This window comes from Saimiri boliviensis, chromosome 12, assembly GCF_048565385.1.
Source record: "Saimiri boliviensis isolate mSaiBol1 chromosome 12, mSaiBol1.pri, whole genome shotgun sequence".
NCBI classification, from domain to species: domain Eukaryota; kingdom Metazoa; phylum Chordata; class Mammalia; order Primates; family Cebidae; genus Saimiri; species Saimiri boliviensis.
In genome coordinates, this window is record NC_133460.1 from 8,160,375 (window position 1) to 8,178,514 (window position 18,140).

The 18,140-nt window shown below is 51.4% G+C and overlaps 1 protein-coding gene and 1 non-coding gene across 2 annotated transcripts in view; one reads left to right on the plus strand and one right to left on the minus strand.

The window, feature by feature from the left end:
• TRAP1 (TNF receptor associated protein 1) overlaps nt 1–18,140 on the plus strand; it is a 57,871-nt gene that overhangs the window by 38,603 nt on the left and 1,128 nt on the right. Inside the window, exons 9-16 of the mRNA XM_039477838.2 lie at nt 628–783; nt 2,625–2,745; nt 3,667–3,736; nt 10,288–10,435; nt 10,809–10,994; nt 11,399–11,537; nt 12,298–12,383; nt 13,090–13,235. Coding sequence (XP_039333772.2) covers nt 628–783; nt 2,625–2,745; nt 3,667–3,736; nt 10,288–10,435; nt 10,809–10,994; nt 11,399–11,537; nt 12,298–12,383; nt 13,090–13,235 — 1,052 coding nt within the window. The remainder of the gene's footprint in view (nt 1–627; nt 784–2,624; nt 2,746–3,666; nt 3,737–10,287; nt 10,436–10,808; nt 10,995–11,398; nt 11,538–12,297; nt 12,384–13,089; nt 13,236–18,140) is intronic.
• On the minus strand, nt 5,405–5,511 carry LOC120367530 (U6 spliceosomal RNA). Its single transcript, XR_005581898.1, has one exon. It is a non-coding gene; the product is annotated as a U6 spliceosomal RNA (small nuclear RNA).

The window sequence follows — 18,140 nt, forward strand, 5'->3', positions numbered from 1 at the left end:
ACAGCCCTGCCCCTGTGCTCAGGGACCAGGGTTCACTGAGGCGTAATGCCCATCCGGCTGGGTCACCCCATGAGTGTGTAGCCAGTGGTGTTCACTGTAGCCACAGAGCTGTGCAACCACCCTGCATCAATTCCAGAACATCCCATCCCCGCAAAAAGCAGCCCTGTCCCTGCCACCCCTCCGCCAGCCCCAGCAGCCACGGTCTCCTTTCTCTCCGTTGTTCTGGACATTTCTCCTGGTTGGAGTCATGTGACACGCTGTCCTCAGTGACCAGCTTCCCCCCACGAGGCTCAGCCGTGGTACAGCAAGGCTCATGCTCTCTTTCATGGCCCACACTTTATTGGTCAGCCCGCCCCTGCTGGGCAGTGTCGTCCTCTCCCACAGGCCACCTCAGGGCCCGCTGGTCCTCCTCACTTACTCTCCGGGGAGCTCCTGCCCCAGAGCCCTGTGTGTCTCCCCTGCACAGCCCAGCAGTGGGGCTGGAGAGGGGTCTACACCTGAGACCATCACCCGTCTGTCCCGGGAGCCTGTCCAGGGACAGATGCTGCACTAGCTTAGGGCAGCGTCGTGGTTAGGAAGACGCATGTGGTAAACCTGACACCCTCCCCCATGGATCTCTGTTTCCAGGCCATCTGGATGATGGACCCCAAGGACATCGGTGAGTGGCAGCATGAGGAGTTCTACCGTTACATCGCACAGGCTTACGACAGGCCCCGCTACACCCTGCACTATAAGACGGACGCGCCGCTCAACATCCGCAGCATCTTCTACGTGCCGGACACGGTGAGGTGCTGCAGTAGGCCCACGGCCCTCAGGATGACTCTGTTGTCCCCCTGGGGCCAGGGTGTCCTCCACGGCCACAGGGCTTTCAGCTCTGCAGATGTCACATGATTAACATGACAGCATGATGGCACAAGAAACATAGGTAGTGCCAGTCACGGCGACTCAATCCTGTCATCCTAGCACTTTGGGAGGCCGAGGTGGGTGGATCACTTGAGCCCAGGAGTTCTGGCCCAGCCTGGCCAACATAATGAGACTACAACTCTGAAAAAAGAACAAAAGAATTGATGCCTCTTGGTGGGTGAACGCAGAGGTTTTCTCTTACAAGGGACACACATGGCGAGGGAAGGGTTGATGGACGTCTTAGTGCAGGCCTGGGTGTGGGCTTGTGGGCTGGGGTGTGCCTGGGGAGGGGCCCTCGGAGCCTTGCTTCACTGGCGTGGATCTGTTCCGCCTGGCGCGCTGGGAAGGGCCTGTGGTCTGCTATGCTGGCTGCTCTGTGCTCCCTCAAGTCCCCTCCAACTCTCCCGGTTCCCTTGACCACACTGAAGCTTCCACAAACCCTGCCGTAAGGAGACCTATTTGGGGCTGAGAGCCAGCCTGTCCTGCCCCCAGGCTTTCCTGTCCTTGTCTGCCTGGAGCTCTCCTCATGTCCCGCAAAGTTAGCGTCTGTCTTAGAAAGAGCCACCCCAGGTGTGGTCTCCTGGGGCTTGTTAGAGTCTAAGGCCGGAGCCCACTTTTTTTTTTTTTTTTTTTTGGTGTGTGTGTGTATTTTTATTTTTATTTTTATGTTTTTGGGACGGAGTTTCACTCCTGTTACCACCCAGGCTGGAGTGCAGTGGCGCAATCTCGGCTCACCGCGACCTCCGCCTCCTGGGTTCAGGCAATTCTCCTGCCTCAGCCTCCTGAGTAGCTGGGATTACAGGCACACGCCACCATGCCCAGCTAATTTTTTTGTATTTTTAGTAGAGACGGGGTTTCACCATGTTGACCAGGATGGTCTCGATCTCGATCTCTTGACCTCGTGATCCACCTGCCTCGGCCTCCCAAAGTGCTGGGATTACAGGCTCGAGCCACCACGCCCAGCCTGGGAGCCCACATTTTAACAAGATCTCTCTGCATTTTTTTTTTTTTTTTTTTGAGACAGAGTGTCGCTCTTGTTACCCAGGCTGGAGTGCAATGGCACGATGTCGGCTCACCGCAACCTCTGCCTCCTGGGTTCAGGCAATTCTCCTGCCTCAGCCTCCTGAGTAGCTGGGATTACAGGCACGTGCCACCATGCCCAGCTAACTTTTTGTATTTTTAGTAGAGACAGGGTTTCACTATGTTGACCGGGATGGTCTCGATCTCTTGACCTCGTGATCCACCCGCCTTGGCCTCCCAAAGTGCTGGGATTACAGGCTTGAGCCACCGCGCCCGGCCCATGAGATACTTCTTTTTGAAATCTTTTCTCAACTATTTGAAAGTGTAAAAACTACTCTCAGGCTACATAGAAGTAGGCAGTGAGCCAGATTTGGCCAGTGGGCTCTTGGCTGACCTCTGACCTGTAGCAGGGTTTGGCTGTGTTCAGGGGTCTATGCAAGGCTCACTTTGTTGTGTCCTCCTTAGTGGGTGGGCGGGGCAGAGCAGCAGCTGCCAGAGAAGACCCTTGGCCCTGGCAGAGCCACGGTGTGGAGCGTTGTGGGGCCCCTGGACACTGGGCTTTGGCTCAGACCAGACGTGGGAGAGAGGGCATGGTGAGGGGGGAACAGGCGCTGGACTCGGCGCGTCCGCCCTTACCTCTCAGCCAGGGTCTGCCTGGGGAGAGTCAGTGCTGCATGATGGCATTCTCTCCTCACCCCCAGAAACCATCTGTGTTTGATGTGAGCCGGGAGTTGGGCTCCAGCGTCGCACTGTATAGCCGCAAAGTCCTCATCCAGACCAAGGCCACAGACATTCTGCCCAAGTGGCTGCGCTTCATCCGAGGTACGCCGCCCAGAGCCCCAGTCCATGAGCAGAGCCGGTGTGGCCCAGTGTCGCTTGCTGCATCTGTGAGGCACCTTGCTGATCCTGTTCTGAGTGGCCACCCACTGCTGTGGGCCTGCATGCCAGCCGTGTTTACACACCCCGGGAGCTGCCCTGCGCCCCCGTGTGTGTGGCTGATCTTGGAGGAAGCACTAGAGTGTTCAGATTGAGGTCTTTCCAGGTATGGGGATATTGTGTGAGTTTGAGATGTATACATATACATCGAGTTGTGTTACATTCGAGTGAGATTATAGTTGAAGAAAGACTTGAGTATTTAAGCCTTGGTACACAGAGGTGCAAGCCACCCCTGAGAGTTACAAATTTTTTTATTTTTTTGAGATGGTGTCGTGCTCTGTCACCCAGACTGGAGCGCAGTGGCACTGTCACTGCCCCCTACAACCTCCGCCTTCTGGGTTCAATAGATTCTGCGGCCTCAGCCTGTCGAGTAGCTGGGATTACAGGCACAGGCCACCACGCCCAACTAATTTTTGTATTTTTAGTAGAGACAGGGTTTCACCATGTTGGCCAGGCTGGTCTCCAACTCCTGACCTCGTGATCCACCTGCCTCAGCCTCCCAAAGGGCTGGGGATTACAGGCATGAGCCACTGCACCCATCCCAGAGTTAAGATTTTTAACGTGTAGCCCAGTCTGTCGTTTCCCAAGTGTATCCCAAGGCTGGCCCAGCTACGCACATGGCCCGGGTTACTGTTCTGGGAGGTGGCAGGACATAGAGGAAGCTCCGCTGGTGCCTGCCTGCTTCCCGCTTAGCACACATGCTGGGTTGAAGGCAGGTTGTGAAGATGAAGGGCAGGTTAATGGGGGAATGTTAGGTGGTGTGGAGGGACAGTGGCCCTGGGAGAACCTGATCGCTGTGTCTCCCAGGTGTGGTGGACAGTGAGGACATTCCCCTGAACCTCAGCCGGGAGCTGCTGCAGGAGAGTGCACTCATCAGGTGAGCCTTGGGCCATGGGGAGAGGACCCTGCTGGAGACAAGGCCCCTACCCACTCCTTTGCCCCCAGAGGGCCCTACCCATGGCCCATGTAGCTGAGCAGAGGTGGATGGGGAAGCCTGGCCCTCCGGAGCCCTCCAGGTGCTGGCCTGGCCTCTGAGGCCTGTAGTCCAGAAGAAAGTAGGGGTGGCTGGTCACTGCCAAGGCTGGAGTCTGCACAGGGCAGGGGTCGTAGAGCCAGACCTGCCCACGTGTGCCCCAGGACAGCGTTGTGACTGTGACCATGCAGCAGGCCTGCCCTGTGTGGAGGGGACTCCTCCAGTGCGCTGGCTCCCAGTTCTCCATCGGTAGCTGTGACTGCCCCAATCTGGCCCCGGGCTCACCAGATAGTCTTTATTGAAAACTTCGGTTATTGTCTTTTTTCCCCTGATGCAAGTAACGTTTCCTTACTAGAGCACATTCAAGTCACCTCTGCTCTCACCTAGAGATGACCACTGTTGACAGTTTAGAGTGGGGTAGATTGGCCGCCACGTAGGGCAGACTTCAGAGGTAACCTGTGGGGTGAGTACTCAGCTGGAATTAGGAGCCTTGTAGGTCTCTGAACAGACTAGCACCTGCAGCAGGCCGTGGAACGGACCTTGTTGGAGACCCCACGCGCCTGCAGTGCGTTCCACCGCCGGTTTCTCCAGCGGTGGAGTGTAGGCGGCTTGTCGGATAGAGGACAAGAGCTGGTAGTTTGTGTGGGTTTGGGTCGTGCTGTGGGGGTGGTGAGAGGCCCACACCGGGAGGCACTGGCCCCGAGGGAGTCACAGTCTGTCATGTGCCATGGGCAGGAGCAGGTCTGGGGGCACAGTGGGCAGTGTGATTTCCTGCCCGGCGAGCTCATGCCCAGCCCTGCCCAGGCCACACGGGGCTGTGGTAACCTCCTCCTGACTCACTTTCAGAGGCAGAGCCACAGAGACTGTTTTTAAGCAGGCCACGGTGATAGTTTTATTGGTTGACCGATAGGGTCTTGCTGTGTCGTCCAGGCTGGAATGCAGTGGTGTAGTCATGGCTAACTGCAGCTCCAACCTCTCAGGCTCAAGCAGTTCTCCCGCCTCAGTTTCCCAAGTAGCTAGGACTACAGGTTCGAGCCACCTTGCATGGCTGTTTTTTTGTATTTTTTGTGGAGTCAGGATCTCACTATGTTGCCCAGGCTGGTCTTGAACTCCAAGGCTCAAGTGATCCTTTGGCCTCAGCCTCCCAGAGTGCTGGGATTCTAGGTGTGAGCCACTGCACCTGGCCACTTAGTTTTTTTTCCCCACACAATTGAATTCATAATGCTTATACTCTCTGTTTCCTATTTTCTTTCTTTCTTTTTTTGAGACGGAGTTTCGCTCTTGTTGCCCAGGCTGGAGTGCAATGGCGCGATCTCGGCTCACCGCAACCTCCGCCTCCTGGGTTCAGGCAATTCTCCTGCCTCAGCCTCCTGAGTAGCTGGAATTACAGGCACGTGCCACCATGCCCAGCTAATTTTTGTATTTTTAGTAGAGACGGGGTTCACCATGTTGACCAGGATGGTCTCAATCTCTTGACCTCATGATCCACCCGCCTCGGCCTCCCAAAGTGTTGGGATTACAGGCTTGAGCCACCGCGCCCGGCCCCCCCCCCACTTTTTTTTTTAAGGAAAAAAAAACATGGAATGTTTTACGAATTTGCGTGTCATCCTTGCGCAGGGGCCGTGCCAATCTTCTCTGTATCGCTCCAATTTTAGTGTATGTGCTGCCGAAGCGAGCACCGTTTCCTGTTTTCTACGTGGTTTATTTGCCGCACTTCCCCTGTCAGTTTTTGGAAGCACTTTTCATTGCTAATCGTGGTATTCCATGACCTACTGTAGTTTCCTGCTGCAGTCCCTCGGGCTATCTCGCTGTATGCCACGGCAGTGCACATGTTGGTCTTTGTTCTGAAATCTTTACCTGCAGCTGTATTTCCTTAGGATAGAATACCAGGGGTGGGGTTACTTGGTCAGCGGATTTAACATTTAACTGTATAAAAGGTATTTTCCTTGCTGACTACAAGTGTTTCATAATCAATAGAGAAGGGACCTCAGTCCTTCTTACCGCCTGCACCGCCATGCTGGCTCCTGACAGCGGGGGGTCCCCCACCTCGCTGCTGACACACTGCGGTGCAGCACATGTGCTGACCGCAGCAGGATGCACCCCGCCCTATAACAGTGACCGATCTGTCATCGTTAGAGATGCGCTCTTCGCTGTATTGCCCCTGTGTGCTTCGAGTGTGCCTGTGGGTTACTGGTGATCTGTCCCGTGTTTCAGTTCACCTCAGTGAAAAGGGTGTGGGGCTAGCACCTGCAGGAAAATTATTGCTGGTGCTGGAGTTTTCCCACCTTTTGTCCATCCCTATCACCCCACCCAGGAGTGGCCACGGGAGGGGAGGTTCCAGGCACAGTGTCCCTGGGCTAGAGGAGGCAAAGGACACCCATGGAACTGGAGACTCATCTGACCTTCTCTGGGAAGCAGGAGCTGGGCCCTGTGGAGAGGGAGCTCCTGGTGTCCCTGTGGGCCTGAGTGGCTTTGTTCCTCTCCCTATTCTGAATGCACTGCAGCTGTGTTTATTGAGTATTTCTTCTCCACTGAGAACTGCTGAGCCTGCATAAATGCCTGTTTCACCCTGTGAGGGGAACCGTGAGTCCTCACTCATCGTTGTGGGAACTGAGTCACAGGGGAGTGGCACTCCTCAGGAAGAGAGCTGCGCTCCTGGCTGTGGCAGGCATGCTGGCTCCCTGGTGGTGCCCGAAGCTGCAGAGAAGGGGTTCTTGTCCCTGCTTGTGGTTGTCAAAGTCTGCACTGTCTGAGAACTCATTTTGATCAGAAAAGAGTCAGCTGTAATTAGAACTTTTGAAAGAATCACAGACTTGCAAGTTGGAAGTGTGGTAGCAAGAACATGTTTTCCTTGAATTCTGAGAATAAGTTGCTGTCCTGATGCCGTGTCTTGGGTGCATTTCCAACAAATAAGGATGTCCTCCCCTTTGTAATTAACGGATGTTATGGGGTGGTATCTTGAAGCTATGTAAATGTCACATTCTTTATGAAACTCTCAATGTATCCATGTATTTACTTAAAATATTTGTGTGTTATATGTGAACTATTTATATTTGTATGGGCTGATTTCCTCTGTTACTCAAAAGTTTATAATCTGTTCCTATCATTACTAAATTATTATTTTTTGAGATGGAGTCTTACTCTCTTGCCCAGGCTAGAGTGTAGTGGTAAGATAGTGGCTCACTGCAGTCTCTGCCTCCCAGGTTCAAGCGATTCTCCTGCCTCTGCCTCTCTAGTAGCTGGGACTATAGGCACCCACCACCATGCCCAGCTAACTTTTTTGTATTTTTAGTGGAAGGAGACAGGGTTTATTATTGCTTTATTATTGTTATAGAGACAGATTTCACATGTTGGCTAGGCTGGTCTCGAACTCCTGACCTTAAGTGATCCACCTGCCTTGGCCTCCAAAGTGCTGGAATTACAGGTATGAGTCACTCTATCTGGCCTATTAATTTATGATGTTCAGATGGTCTCTGATGTGACCATTGGGAGCCTCTTCATGGTCTCCCATCCTGTTGGACAGGCCTTGGACAGATGCTGCTTTGTGGTCTTCCTCTGGTACCAGACGTTCCAGGCTCACCGTGTACTGTACTACATCTTTTAGCCCTGGGACTACTTATTTCTCTAAGAACCCCTGGCTCCTTTTAATGGAGAATGGTATTTAGAAGCCAAGATTTGGGCACTGTGGATGTTCATTACCATGGGGGCATCAGTGTTCCCAGTCCCTCTTAGTAGATAGAGCTTAGGAATTGGGGGCGGGGGGAGGTGGGGGGGAGAGAGAGAGAGAGAGAGAGAGAGGAGAGAGGAGAGAGAGTGTGTGTGTGTGTGTGTGTGTGTGTGTGTGTACGTGTATGTACATACCTCCTATACCTTTATCTCTTTCTTTTGTTCACACTGGTCCCTTCAGTATGAATCCATTGCTTCTCGGATGCTCTGGTCTTTCCTCTTCCTGTGTTTGAAAGTCCCTTTGGACAGTGAGAAATCTGACTCTTTTTTTTTTTTTTTTTTTTTTTTTTGAGATAGATTCTCACTCCGTCTCCTAGGCTGGAGTGTAGTGGTGCGATCTCCAGCGGTCTGCAACCTCCACCTCCCAGGTTCAGGCAGTTCTCCTGCCTCAGCCCTCAAGTAGCTGGGGTTACAGGCACCTGCTATGATGTCCAGCTAATTTTTGTATTTTTAATAGAGATGGAATTTCACCATGTTGGTTGGCCCCGCTGGTCTCAATCCATCCACCTCAGCCTCCCAAAGGGCTGCGATTACAGGCATGAGCCACTGTGCCTGGTCCATTATTAGTAACATAGTTACCCATCTGACCAGCCCCCTTCATGTAACCAATCTGCCATCGCCGCTGCCCTCTTCTGTGGGTGACCCTGTCACCCACTTGGGCTCTGACTCTCCACAGTGGGCTGCTCATGCCACCAGACACGCTCCTCTGGGGTTCTTGGGCTCTGATACACATACCAGGCTCTTCCCAACCATGGCCCTGCATAGACGCCCTCTTCCCTGGGCTGCTGTCCCCTGACTCTCAGGCATGAACACATGATGCCCTGTTCCATTCTGCCCTGTGGCTGAAGGACTGAGTCATAGGGGATGGAGTGGAGGAGGAAAGGCTTTAAATGAACTCTAGAGAGTTTCGTTCCTTTGCTCTAGATTGTTGAAATGCACTGTAATTTGCCTGCTTAAAGGGAAGGCAAAATATTAAGAAGGAAATAAAAATATCCCTAATTCCACTGATAAAGTTGTTCCTAATTTTATGTAATGCTGTAGTAAACATCCTGATCCCTAAAATCCTCATTTTGAAAAATTAGAAGGTACATATATTCAGTATAAATCCAAGGCAGGGTGTGGTGTCTCAACGCTTGTAATCCCAGCACTTTGGGAGGCCAAGGCAGGTGGATCACGAGGTCAGGAGTTTGAGACAAGTCTGGCCAACATGGTGAAACCCCATCTCTATAAAAATACAAAAAACGCCAGCCAGGTGTGGTGGTGTGGACCTGTAATCCCACCTGCTTTGGGAGGCTGAAACAGGAGAATGGCATGAACGCAGGAAGCAGAGGTTGCAGTGAGCAGAGGTCGCGCCACTGTACTCCAGCCTAGGAAACAGTGTGAGACTCTGTCTCAAAAAACAAATCCCAAAGTACAGTCTACATACATAGTATAGGCAGTGTTGCTTCTAATTATGAAAAACTGTTACGTACATGAAGAATGTATAGTCTTTTGCCTGTATCTATAGATGCATTACAGTTTATCTATTTGGGATTTTTCTGGTTTTTCTTGTTTTTTTTTTTTTTTCTTTTTTTTTTTTTTTTTTTTTTTTTTTTTTTTGAGACGGAGTTTCGCTCTTGTTACCCAGGCTGGAGTGCAATGGCGCGATCTCGGCTCACCGCAACCTCCGCCTCCTGGGTTTAGGCAATTCCCCTGCCTCAGCCTCCTGAGTAGCTGGGATTACAGGCACACGTCACCATGCCCAGCTGATTTTTTGTATTTTTAGTAGAGACGGGGTTTCACCATGTCGACCAGGATGGTCTCGAACTCTCGACCTTGTGATCCACCCGCCTCGGCCTCCCAAAGTGCTGGGATTACAGGCTTGAGCCACCGCGCCCGGCTTTTTTTTCTTTTTGAGAGGTTTGCTCTTGTTCCCCAGGCTGGAGTACAGTGGCACGGTCTTGGCTCACCACAACCTCTGGTTCCTGGGTTAAAGTGATTCTCCTGCCTCAACCTCCCAAGTAGCTGGGATTACATGCCTGGCTAATTTGTTTTAAGAGACAGGGTTTCACCATGTTGGCCAGGGTGGTCTCGGCCTCCCAGTATAGTGGGATTACAAGCGTGAGCCACCGTGCCTGGCCTACGCCCTGCTAATTTTTGTATTTTTAGTAGAGATGAGGTTTCTCCATGTTGGTCAGGCTGGGCTCAAACTCTCAACCTCAGGTGATCTGCCCGCCTGAGCCTCCCAAAGTGCTGGGATTACAGGCGTGAGCCACCACGCCCTGCCAAAAGATGCGATTTTTTTAATGGTCATTTAACATTGCATAATTTTGCCTGTATTCTTTTGTTGAACATGAGGTTGTTCATAATTGTTATATTTGATGTGCCGCAGTGAAAATCCTGGTACGTAAATCTTGGTGTGCGCCTGTATTTTCTAAAGTACAGTGCCCACGATTGGAGCAACTGGCTTAAAGGTTGGAAGCGTTTTCCAGGCGTGGGTATCTATCTGTCTCTCGGGGCCGCAGTTCTCCTCCCGCCTCCAGGGGGTGTGTGCACTCCACCCTGCTGCCTCCTGCCGGGCCACACTGCCTGGGGTTTCAGTCTTTCTGCTCAGTCTCTTTCCGTTGGGCCAATAGGGGTACCTTGTTTTCATTTCTTTGTTTTTTAATGGGGCTGAACATTTTTTCATACCGGCTGGCTCTGTTTCATAGAAGCTGCTTATAAGTGTTAACTGCATTTCTTTTCTGTAGGAAACTCCGGGATGTTTTACAGCAGAGGCTGATAAAATTCTTCGTTGATCAGAGTAAAAAAGATGCTGGGAAGTATGCAAAGTTTTTTGAAGATTATGGCCTGTTCATGCGGGAGGGCATTGTGACCACTGCCGAGCAGGAGGTCAAGGTACGAGCTGCGTTCCAGGCCTTTCTCTGGGCCACCTCGTCCCTGGGGCTGCCCCTGACATGACGATGGTGCAGCTGGACACCCTGCCGGGCTCTGCTGTTGAGCATGGTGCCCGCCCCAGGGTATGGTGTATGCAGCTCCCTGGAGAGCCCGTGGGCCCTCTGGGGCGGGAGGTGCTTCCCATGCTCCCAGAGCTCCAGAAAGGGGCCTTGACAGGCAGAGCAAGGCCTGTCTCTGACAACCCCCAAGTCCACCATAGTCCCTGGGGTCAGGGCCAGCCCAAGTGCCAGGAGGCCGTGGACATCAGATGGTTTGTGCCCAGCCGTTTCAGGGGGCATTGAGCCTATGGGCCTGTCTGCCCTGTCCCTTCTAGGAGGACATTGCAAAGCTGCTGCGCTATGAGTCCTCTGCACTGCCAGCCGGGCAGCTAACCAGCCTCTCGGAATACGCCAGCCGCATGCGGGCTGGCACCCGCAACATCTATTACCTGTGTGCCCCCAACCGGCACCTGGCAGAACACTCACCCTACTACGAGGCCATGAAGCAGAAAGACACAGAGGTGGGTGAGCCGTGGGTAGGACGGGCTCCCGGGGCTGCAGCTTGGGGGCCGGTCTTGACTTTCTCAGCTCCGTGCTGGGTGAACCTGCCCAAGACCCAGCTCAGGGCTACACAGTGAGTCAGGGTCACGGGCACAGAGGCTGGACCAACTGCAATGGAGGTTTTTCACTTGGAGGTCACTTACAGATTTCTTTGTGTGTGGAGCGCTTCTGCCTTGAAGGCAGTCAGAGCCTTCCTGAGAACCAGGTGTTGCAGTAACTGTCACGCGGGCCTGGGACCCCAGCAGCCCAGGTGTTCCCCAGTGTGGCCCGCCTGGCTTCTACAGCCTTCCCGCCGTCCACATCCTCTCTTCTGTGGTGGCTGGAGGCCCCCTGGGCCGATGGAACCCCTCTTGGCCACCTGCAGGTTCTCTTCTGCTATGAGCAGTTTGATGAGCTCACCCTGCTGCACCTTCGTGAGTTTGACAAGAAGAAGCTGATCTCCGTGGAGACGGACATTGTCGTGGATGATTACAAGGAGGAGAAGTTTGAGGATGGGTCACCAGGTTAGCATCCCCTGCTCTCCAGGCATGGGCCAGTGCCTATGTCCTGCACGCCTCTCCTGCTCGGCAGTGGGGGCTTCTCTGGGGTTTTCCTCAGCTGATCTGGGCTCAGCCACCTCCAAGACGAGCTGTGTGGAAACACCCTGGTGACTAGAGGGAGGTGCCTCCTAGTTTAGATACCAGGGATCTGTCCAGTGCTCCTGCCATGGTGCCTTCTGGAGCTGGCTCAGCTTCCTGAGAAGCCATGAATTGTCTTTTTTTTGAGACACAGTTTTGCTCTTGTGGCCCAGGCTGGAGTGCAGTGGCGCAATGTCAGCTCCCTGCAAGCTCCACCTCCTGGGTTCAAGCCATTCTCCTGCCTCAGCCTCCTGAGTAGGTGGGATTACAGGTATATGCCACCACGCCCGGCTAATTTTTTGTGTCTTTAGTTGAAACGGGGTTTCACTATGTTGGCCAGGCTGGTCTTGAACTCCTTACCTCGGGTGATCCACCCACCTTGGCTTCCTAAAGTGCTAGGATTACAGGCTTGATCCACCATGCCCAACTGAATTGTCTTTTTAAAGCCCTAACCAAGTTGTATGGGCGTCAGGCAAGCCGAAGCATCCTTTGAGGTTTTACTTTTAGGTGAAAAGCATCTTGCCAGCTTCTGTCTCCATCCTGGTGGGAGAGGAGGTGGGACAGCTGGCAGGATGCTGCGCAGCTCCCCTAGAAGCTGGGGAGTAGGGGTGCCGGCCTGAGCTCACTCTTGCCTTCTCTTCCGCAGCTGCTGAGCGCCTGTCAGAGAAAGAGACGGAGGAGCTTATGGCCTGGATGAGAAACGTGCTGGGGTCGCGTGTCACCAACGTGAAGGTGAGGCTTTCCTGGGGATGGAGCAGTACTCTGCCACTGTGGCCCTCGGCGTTGCTAACAGGCTGGCCAGCTGGTGGCTCCCAGTACCTCGCCTGGTGGCTGTCCTTCCAGCAGCAGAAGCAGCCCGTGGTGTCAGGTGGAGACCGTGGGGGGTCCCTACTTGGCACATGTGTTGCCTGGTGGGGAGCCGCTGAGGCAGGAAGGCAGCAGCATCATCCTGTCACCCTGCCCCTGCCTGGTGCTGCCACAGTGTGGGTGGGAACTGAGAACTGAAATACCAGCAGCCCCAGCCAGCCATCCTGGTCCCCACCCCTCAGGAGCTCACATTCTCACTTGGGTTCTTAGTCAGGGGTTCTGGGTGGGCTTCAGAGAGCTAAGACCCCCCCCCCCACCACTGGTCTAGCTTAGAGCAAGAGAAATGAGTGTCTCATGCAGGGCACATGCAGGAGGGGCCTCATGCCGGGTGGGCGGGCGTGGAGCAGAGGATGAATTTGGGCAGCTCCTGGGGGCAGCAGCTCAGGGCCTACTGGTTAGTGGGCAGTGGGGAGGATGGCAGAGCAGTGCTGGTTCAGGGGAGTCCTTGGGACCCTCCCTGCCTGCAACCTTATGGTCTGGGTGACCTTCACCCCTGGTTAAGATCCTGCCAGCTCCTGGCCCTCTCACCTTGGGAACCTCTATCACCCTCAACCCCTGGCTTTGCTCACAGGTGACCTTCCGACTGGACACCCACCCCGCCATGGTCACTGTGCTGGAGATGGGGGCCGCCCGGCACTTCCTGCGCATGCAGCAGCTGGCCAAGACCCAGGAGGAGCGAGCACAGCTCCTGCAGCCCACGCTGGAGATCAACCCCAGGTGAGGTTGTGCTCTGGGCCCTTCCAGCCTTTAGGATTCCCCAGAATCCTATGTGTGGTATTCTTTCATTGTGGAATGTGACACAGAAGAAAAATGTGGACATTTGGGTGACTCTAAGGAGGTATATTCAGTTGAAGCTGCACCCATGTGAAACGGAACCTGCTGTCTGCAGGGAGGTTAGCCACAACCCAACCTATGACCATGTCTTTGTTTTGCTTTATGGCTTTACCACCTGTTTGTGTCCTGGACATGCTCAGTTTTGCCTGTTTTGAGCTTTGTGCGTGGATCCTGGTGTGTGCCGAGGTCTCGAGTTGCTCACTTGGTATGAGGGTTGCCCATGCAGAGGGGCTGCCACCAGTTCATTTCTGTAGCCAAATCACACTCGCTGCAGGAACCCACCTTGGCACAGCAGACACCTCTGTTCTGCTTTTCTGGCCTTGGGTGGTTCTAGGTCAGGAGTTGTGGAGAACCAAGGTGCTCTAAATATTCTTGTCCATATGTCTCGGGCTCACCTGTGTCCCTGGTGGTAGGAGCTGCTTCCAGCGTGGACAGAGAGATCCCAGCCCCAGCAGTGGCTGAGCCCCTTTACACTGGTTTGGCCTTCAGAGGCTAAGATTTCCCTCCTTTTTCTTGAACCCTTTTTCTGTTATAAATGTCTTTTCACCTACCTTATGTTTTGATGAGTAGGTATTAGTAATCTTTTTTTTCTTTTCATGAGATCTGAGGTGTTGGTATTTTTTTGTTTTTGTTTTTGGTTTTTGGTTTTTGGTTGTTTTTTTTTGAGACGGAGTTTCGCTCTTGTTACCCAGGCTGGAGTGCAATGGCGCCATCTCGGCTCACCGCAACCTCCGCCTCCTGGGTTCAGGCAATTCTCCTGCCTCAGCCTCCTGAGTAGCTGGGATTACAGGCACACGCCACCATGCCCAGCTAATTTTTTGTATTTTTAGTAGAGACGGGGTTTCACCATGTTGACCAGGATGGTCTCGATCTCTTGACCTTGTGATCCACCCGCCTCGGCCTCCCAAAGTGCTGGGATTACAGGCTTGAGCCACCGTGCCTGGCGGTGTTGGTATTTTTAATAGAAAATGTAAGTTTTTGTTAGATGCCTTCTTGGGGTCTTGTTTAAGAAATATTTATAGAGTCACGAATTCATTTCTCCTATGTTTCTTTTTTGTAAGACAGGGTCTCACTCTGTTACCCAGGCTGGATTGCAGTGGCGTGTAATCGTGGCTCACTGCAGCCTCAAACTCCTGGGCTCAAATGATTGTCTTGCCTTAGCCTCTGGCGTAGCTGAGAGAGTGAACCATCAACATCATGCCTGGCTAATTTTTAAAAATACTTTTTGTGGAGCTGGGCATGGTGGCTCACAGTAAACTCCTAGCGCTTAGGGAGAAGGAGGTGGGTGGACCATGAGGTCAGGAGATCGAGACCATCCTGGCTAACATGGTCAAACCCCATCTCTACCAACAATAAAACTAGCTGGGCGTGGTGGTGGGTGCCTGTAGTCCCCGCTACTTTGGAGGCTGAGGCAGAAGAATCACTTGAACCTGGGAGGCGGGGGTTGCAGTGAGCCGAGATCATGCCACTGCACTCCAGCCTGGGTGAGAGTGAGACTCCGTTTCAAAAAAAAAATTGTGGAGATGGGATCTCATTATATTGCCCAGACTGGTCTCAAACTGGCGTCAAGTGATCCACCATACTGGGATTACAGGTGTGAGCCACTGCACCTGGCTGGCTGGGGTTTGAGATAGTTTTGATTCCCTTAAATGAGTTTTTAGGGGCGTTGGCACCATTACAGTATCATTTCTTTGCACTTGAACATGATCTGTTTATTTAGGTCTTTAACTTCGGTACCTTACGTTTTCTGTACGGTTCTGGTACCGTTTTTAAAGAATTATTCTTTGATGTTTTAAAGTTTCATTTTTAACTGTTGCTGTTGTATGTGAAGTTTTTTTGGGGAGAAAGTTTGTGCATAGCAATAATTTTTTTTACTGAAATTGCATAAACAAATTACCAAAAATGTTAGAAAACAGCAAAAAGGAAATCAAAATCCATAGCCTTACCACCACCACCCCGCCCCCGCACAGTGTAGCCTAAGCAGTATTTTAATTTTTGAGATGGGGCCTTACTCTGTTGCTCAGGGGTGATCTCAGCTCACTGCAACCTTTACCTCCTGGGCTCAAGTCATACACCTGCCTTGGCCTCCCGAAGTGCTGGGATTACAGGTGTGAGCGACTGCACCAAGCCGAGTTTTTTTTTTTTTTTTTTTAATATAGTATATATCTAGTTTTTTTCTTTTGTCACTTTACAATCATAACTTTTTTTTTGAGCTTTAGGTGCTGAGGTACATGTGCAGGTCATGCAGGGTCGTTGCATAGGTGCATACTGTATCTGGCATTTTTCCCCATGTTACCCCTCCCCTACCCCCACCACCTGCCCCCAGTGTGCTGCTCCTCTCCCTGAGTCCACATGTTCTCACTGTTCACCACCCGCCTGTGAGTGAGAACATACAGTGTTTGGTTTTCTGTTCTTGTGTCAGTTTGCTGAGAATGATGGTTTCCAGATTCATCCAAGTCCCTACAAAGGACATGAACTCACCGTTTTCTATGTCTGTGTGTAGTATTCTGTGGTGTATGTGCCACATTTGCTTTGTCCAGTCTATCATTGATGGGCATTTGGGTTGGTTCCAGGTCTTAGCTATTGTAAACAGGGCTGCAATGAACATACATGTGCATGTGTCTTTATAGTAGAATGATTTATGGTTCTTTGGGTATACACCCAGTAATGGGATTGCTGGATGGAATTTCTATTCCTTGAGAAATAAATCGCCACGCTGTCTTCCACAATGGTTGAACTAGTTTACACTCCCATCAACTGTGTAAGAGTGTTCTTATTTCTCCACATCCTCTCCAGCATCTGTTTCCAGATTTTTTAATGACCGCCGTTCTAACGAGAAATGGTATCTCAGTGTGGTTTTGATTTGCGTTACTCTGATGTCCAGTGATGATGAGCATTTTTTTCATGTTTCTTGGCCTCATATATGTCTTCTTTGGAAAAGTGTCTGTTCATATCCTTTGTCCACTTTTGAATGGGGTTATTTTTTTCTTGTATATCTGTTTTAGTTCTTTGTAGAGTCTGGATATTAGCCCTTTGTCAGACGGGTAGACTGCAAAAATTTTTTCCCATTCTGTTGGTTGCTGGTTCGCTCTAATGATTGTTTCTTTTGCTGTGCAGAAGCTCTGAATTTTAATTAGATCCCATTTGTCTATCTTGGCTTTTGTTGCCATTGCTTTTGGTGTTTTAGTCATGAAGTCCTTGCCTATGCCTATGTCCTGGATGGTTTTGCCTACGTTTTCTTATGGTGTTAGGTTTTACGTTTAAATCTTTAATCCATCTCAAGTTAATTTTAGTATAAGGTGACAGGAAGGGGTCTAGTTTCTGCTTTCTGCACATTGCTAGCCAGTTTCCCCAACACCATTTGTTAAACATGGAGTCCTTTCCTCATTGCTTATTTTGTCGGGTTTGTTAAGGATCAGATGACAACCATGACTTTTAAAATTATACTGGAAGTGAGGGAGATCCATTTTCTAGCCATGGCACTCCTGCAGAAAACCTGACTCGGTTTCTGGCTGGCGTTGCTGAGTACGCCACTTCCCACAGCAGTGACAGTGTGCAGAATGCCCGCGCCTCTGCTGGGGTGGCTCAGTGAGGCAGACACCAGCCACTTTAACTAGTTTTATTAGATTGCTGTACAGAGTGCTCGTTTCTATTGCCAAAGGACTTCACATTTTTTTTTTTTTTTGAGACGGGGTCTTGCTGGAGTGCACTAGTGGTGCCGTCAGAGCACACTGCAGCCTCAACCTCCTGGGCTCAAGTGGTCCTCCCGCCTCCCAAGGTGCTGGGATTATAGGCCAGAGCCACTGTGCCCAGCCAGCTTCACTGCATTTGCTTTAAAATTTTGTGTTAGGTCCACATAGCTCAGAATTCAAGTGTTTATGGGGGGAAATTTCCTCCCATCCGTGTCCGCAGTGCAGCCAGCATTAGAGTTCTTGTGTATTTCCGCAGAGATTATGTGCACTTGTGGACAGGTGCACCAGTGGGTTTCCTCTGTCTTACTGCTGTGCAGTGGGTCCTTGCCTGGCTTTTCTCACTTTGGGTAACTAGGTGACCTCCACATTAGCATATGAAGAATGGCCTTTTTTTCCAGCTACATAGACTAGAAATGTGAGGATGTACATGGGATATTGAGGCAGGAGGATGACCTGAGGTCAGGAGTTGAGATCAGCCTGGCTAACATGGTGAAATCTCTCTCTACTAAAAATACAAAAATTAGCTGGGCGTGGTGATGGATGCCTGTAATCCCAGCTACTTGGGAGGCTGAGGCAGGAGAATCACTTGAACATGGGAGGAGGAGGTTGCAGTGGGCTGAGATCATGCCACTTTACTCCAGCCTGGGCTAAAGAGTAAGACTCCATATGAAAAAAAAGTTTCAAGGGATGCGGTTAGGAAATGGAGTGGCTAAGTCTGAGCACATCATCCACATGTGGTTTTTTCAACTCCAGCTGTCTGGAAAGATTGTGCAAATTTGCATTTCCCCAGAGTCCTCAGTTTTATCAGACTTGTCCTAAGTGAAAAATTATAGTTTTCATGTTAAGGTTAAACACTACATGGTGCTTTTTCCTATGCAGAAAAATATGCAGTCAAATAAGTATATCATCAGTTTTTGGCTTCCGGGTTTGTAGTTTTGCGTGGAAAGACAGATTATAAAACATTTCTTCCCTAGAATTACGCTTTTAAATCTTTGATCCCTCGGGAATTCATGTCGGTCTAAATGGTTTTCTGCACGGCTCACCAGTTATCCAAGTGCCCCATCTCCTCCCTCTTCCCTCGTTACACAGAGCTGTT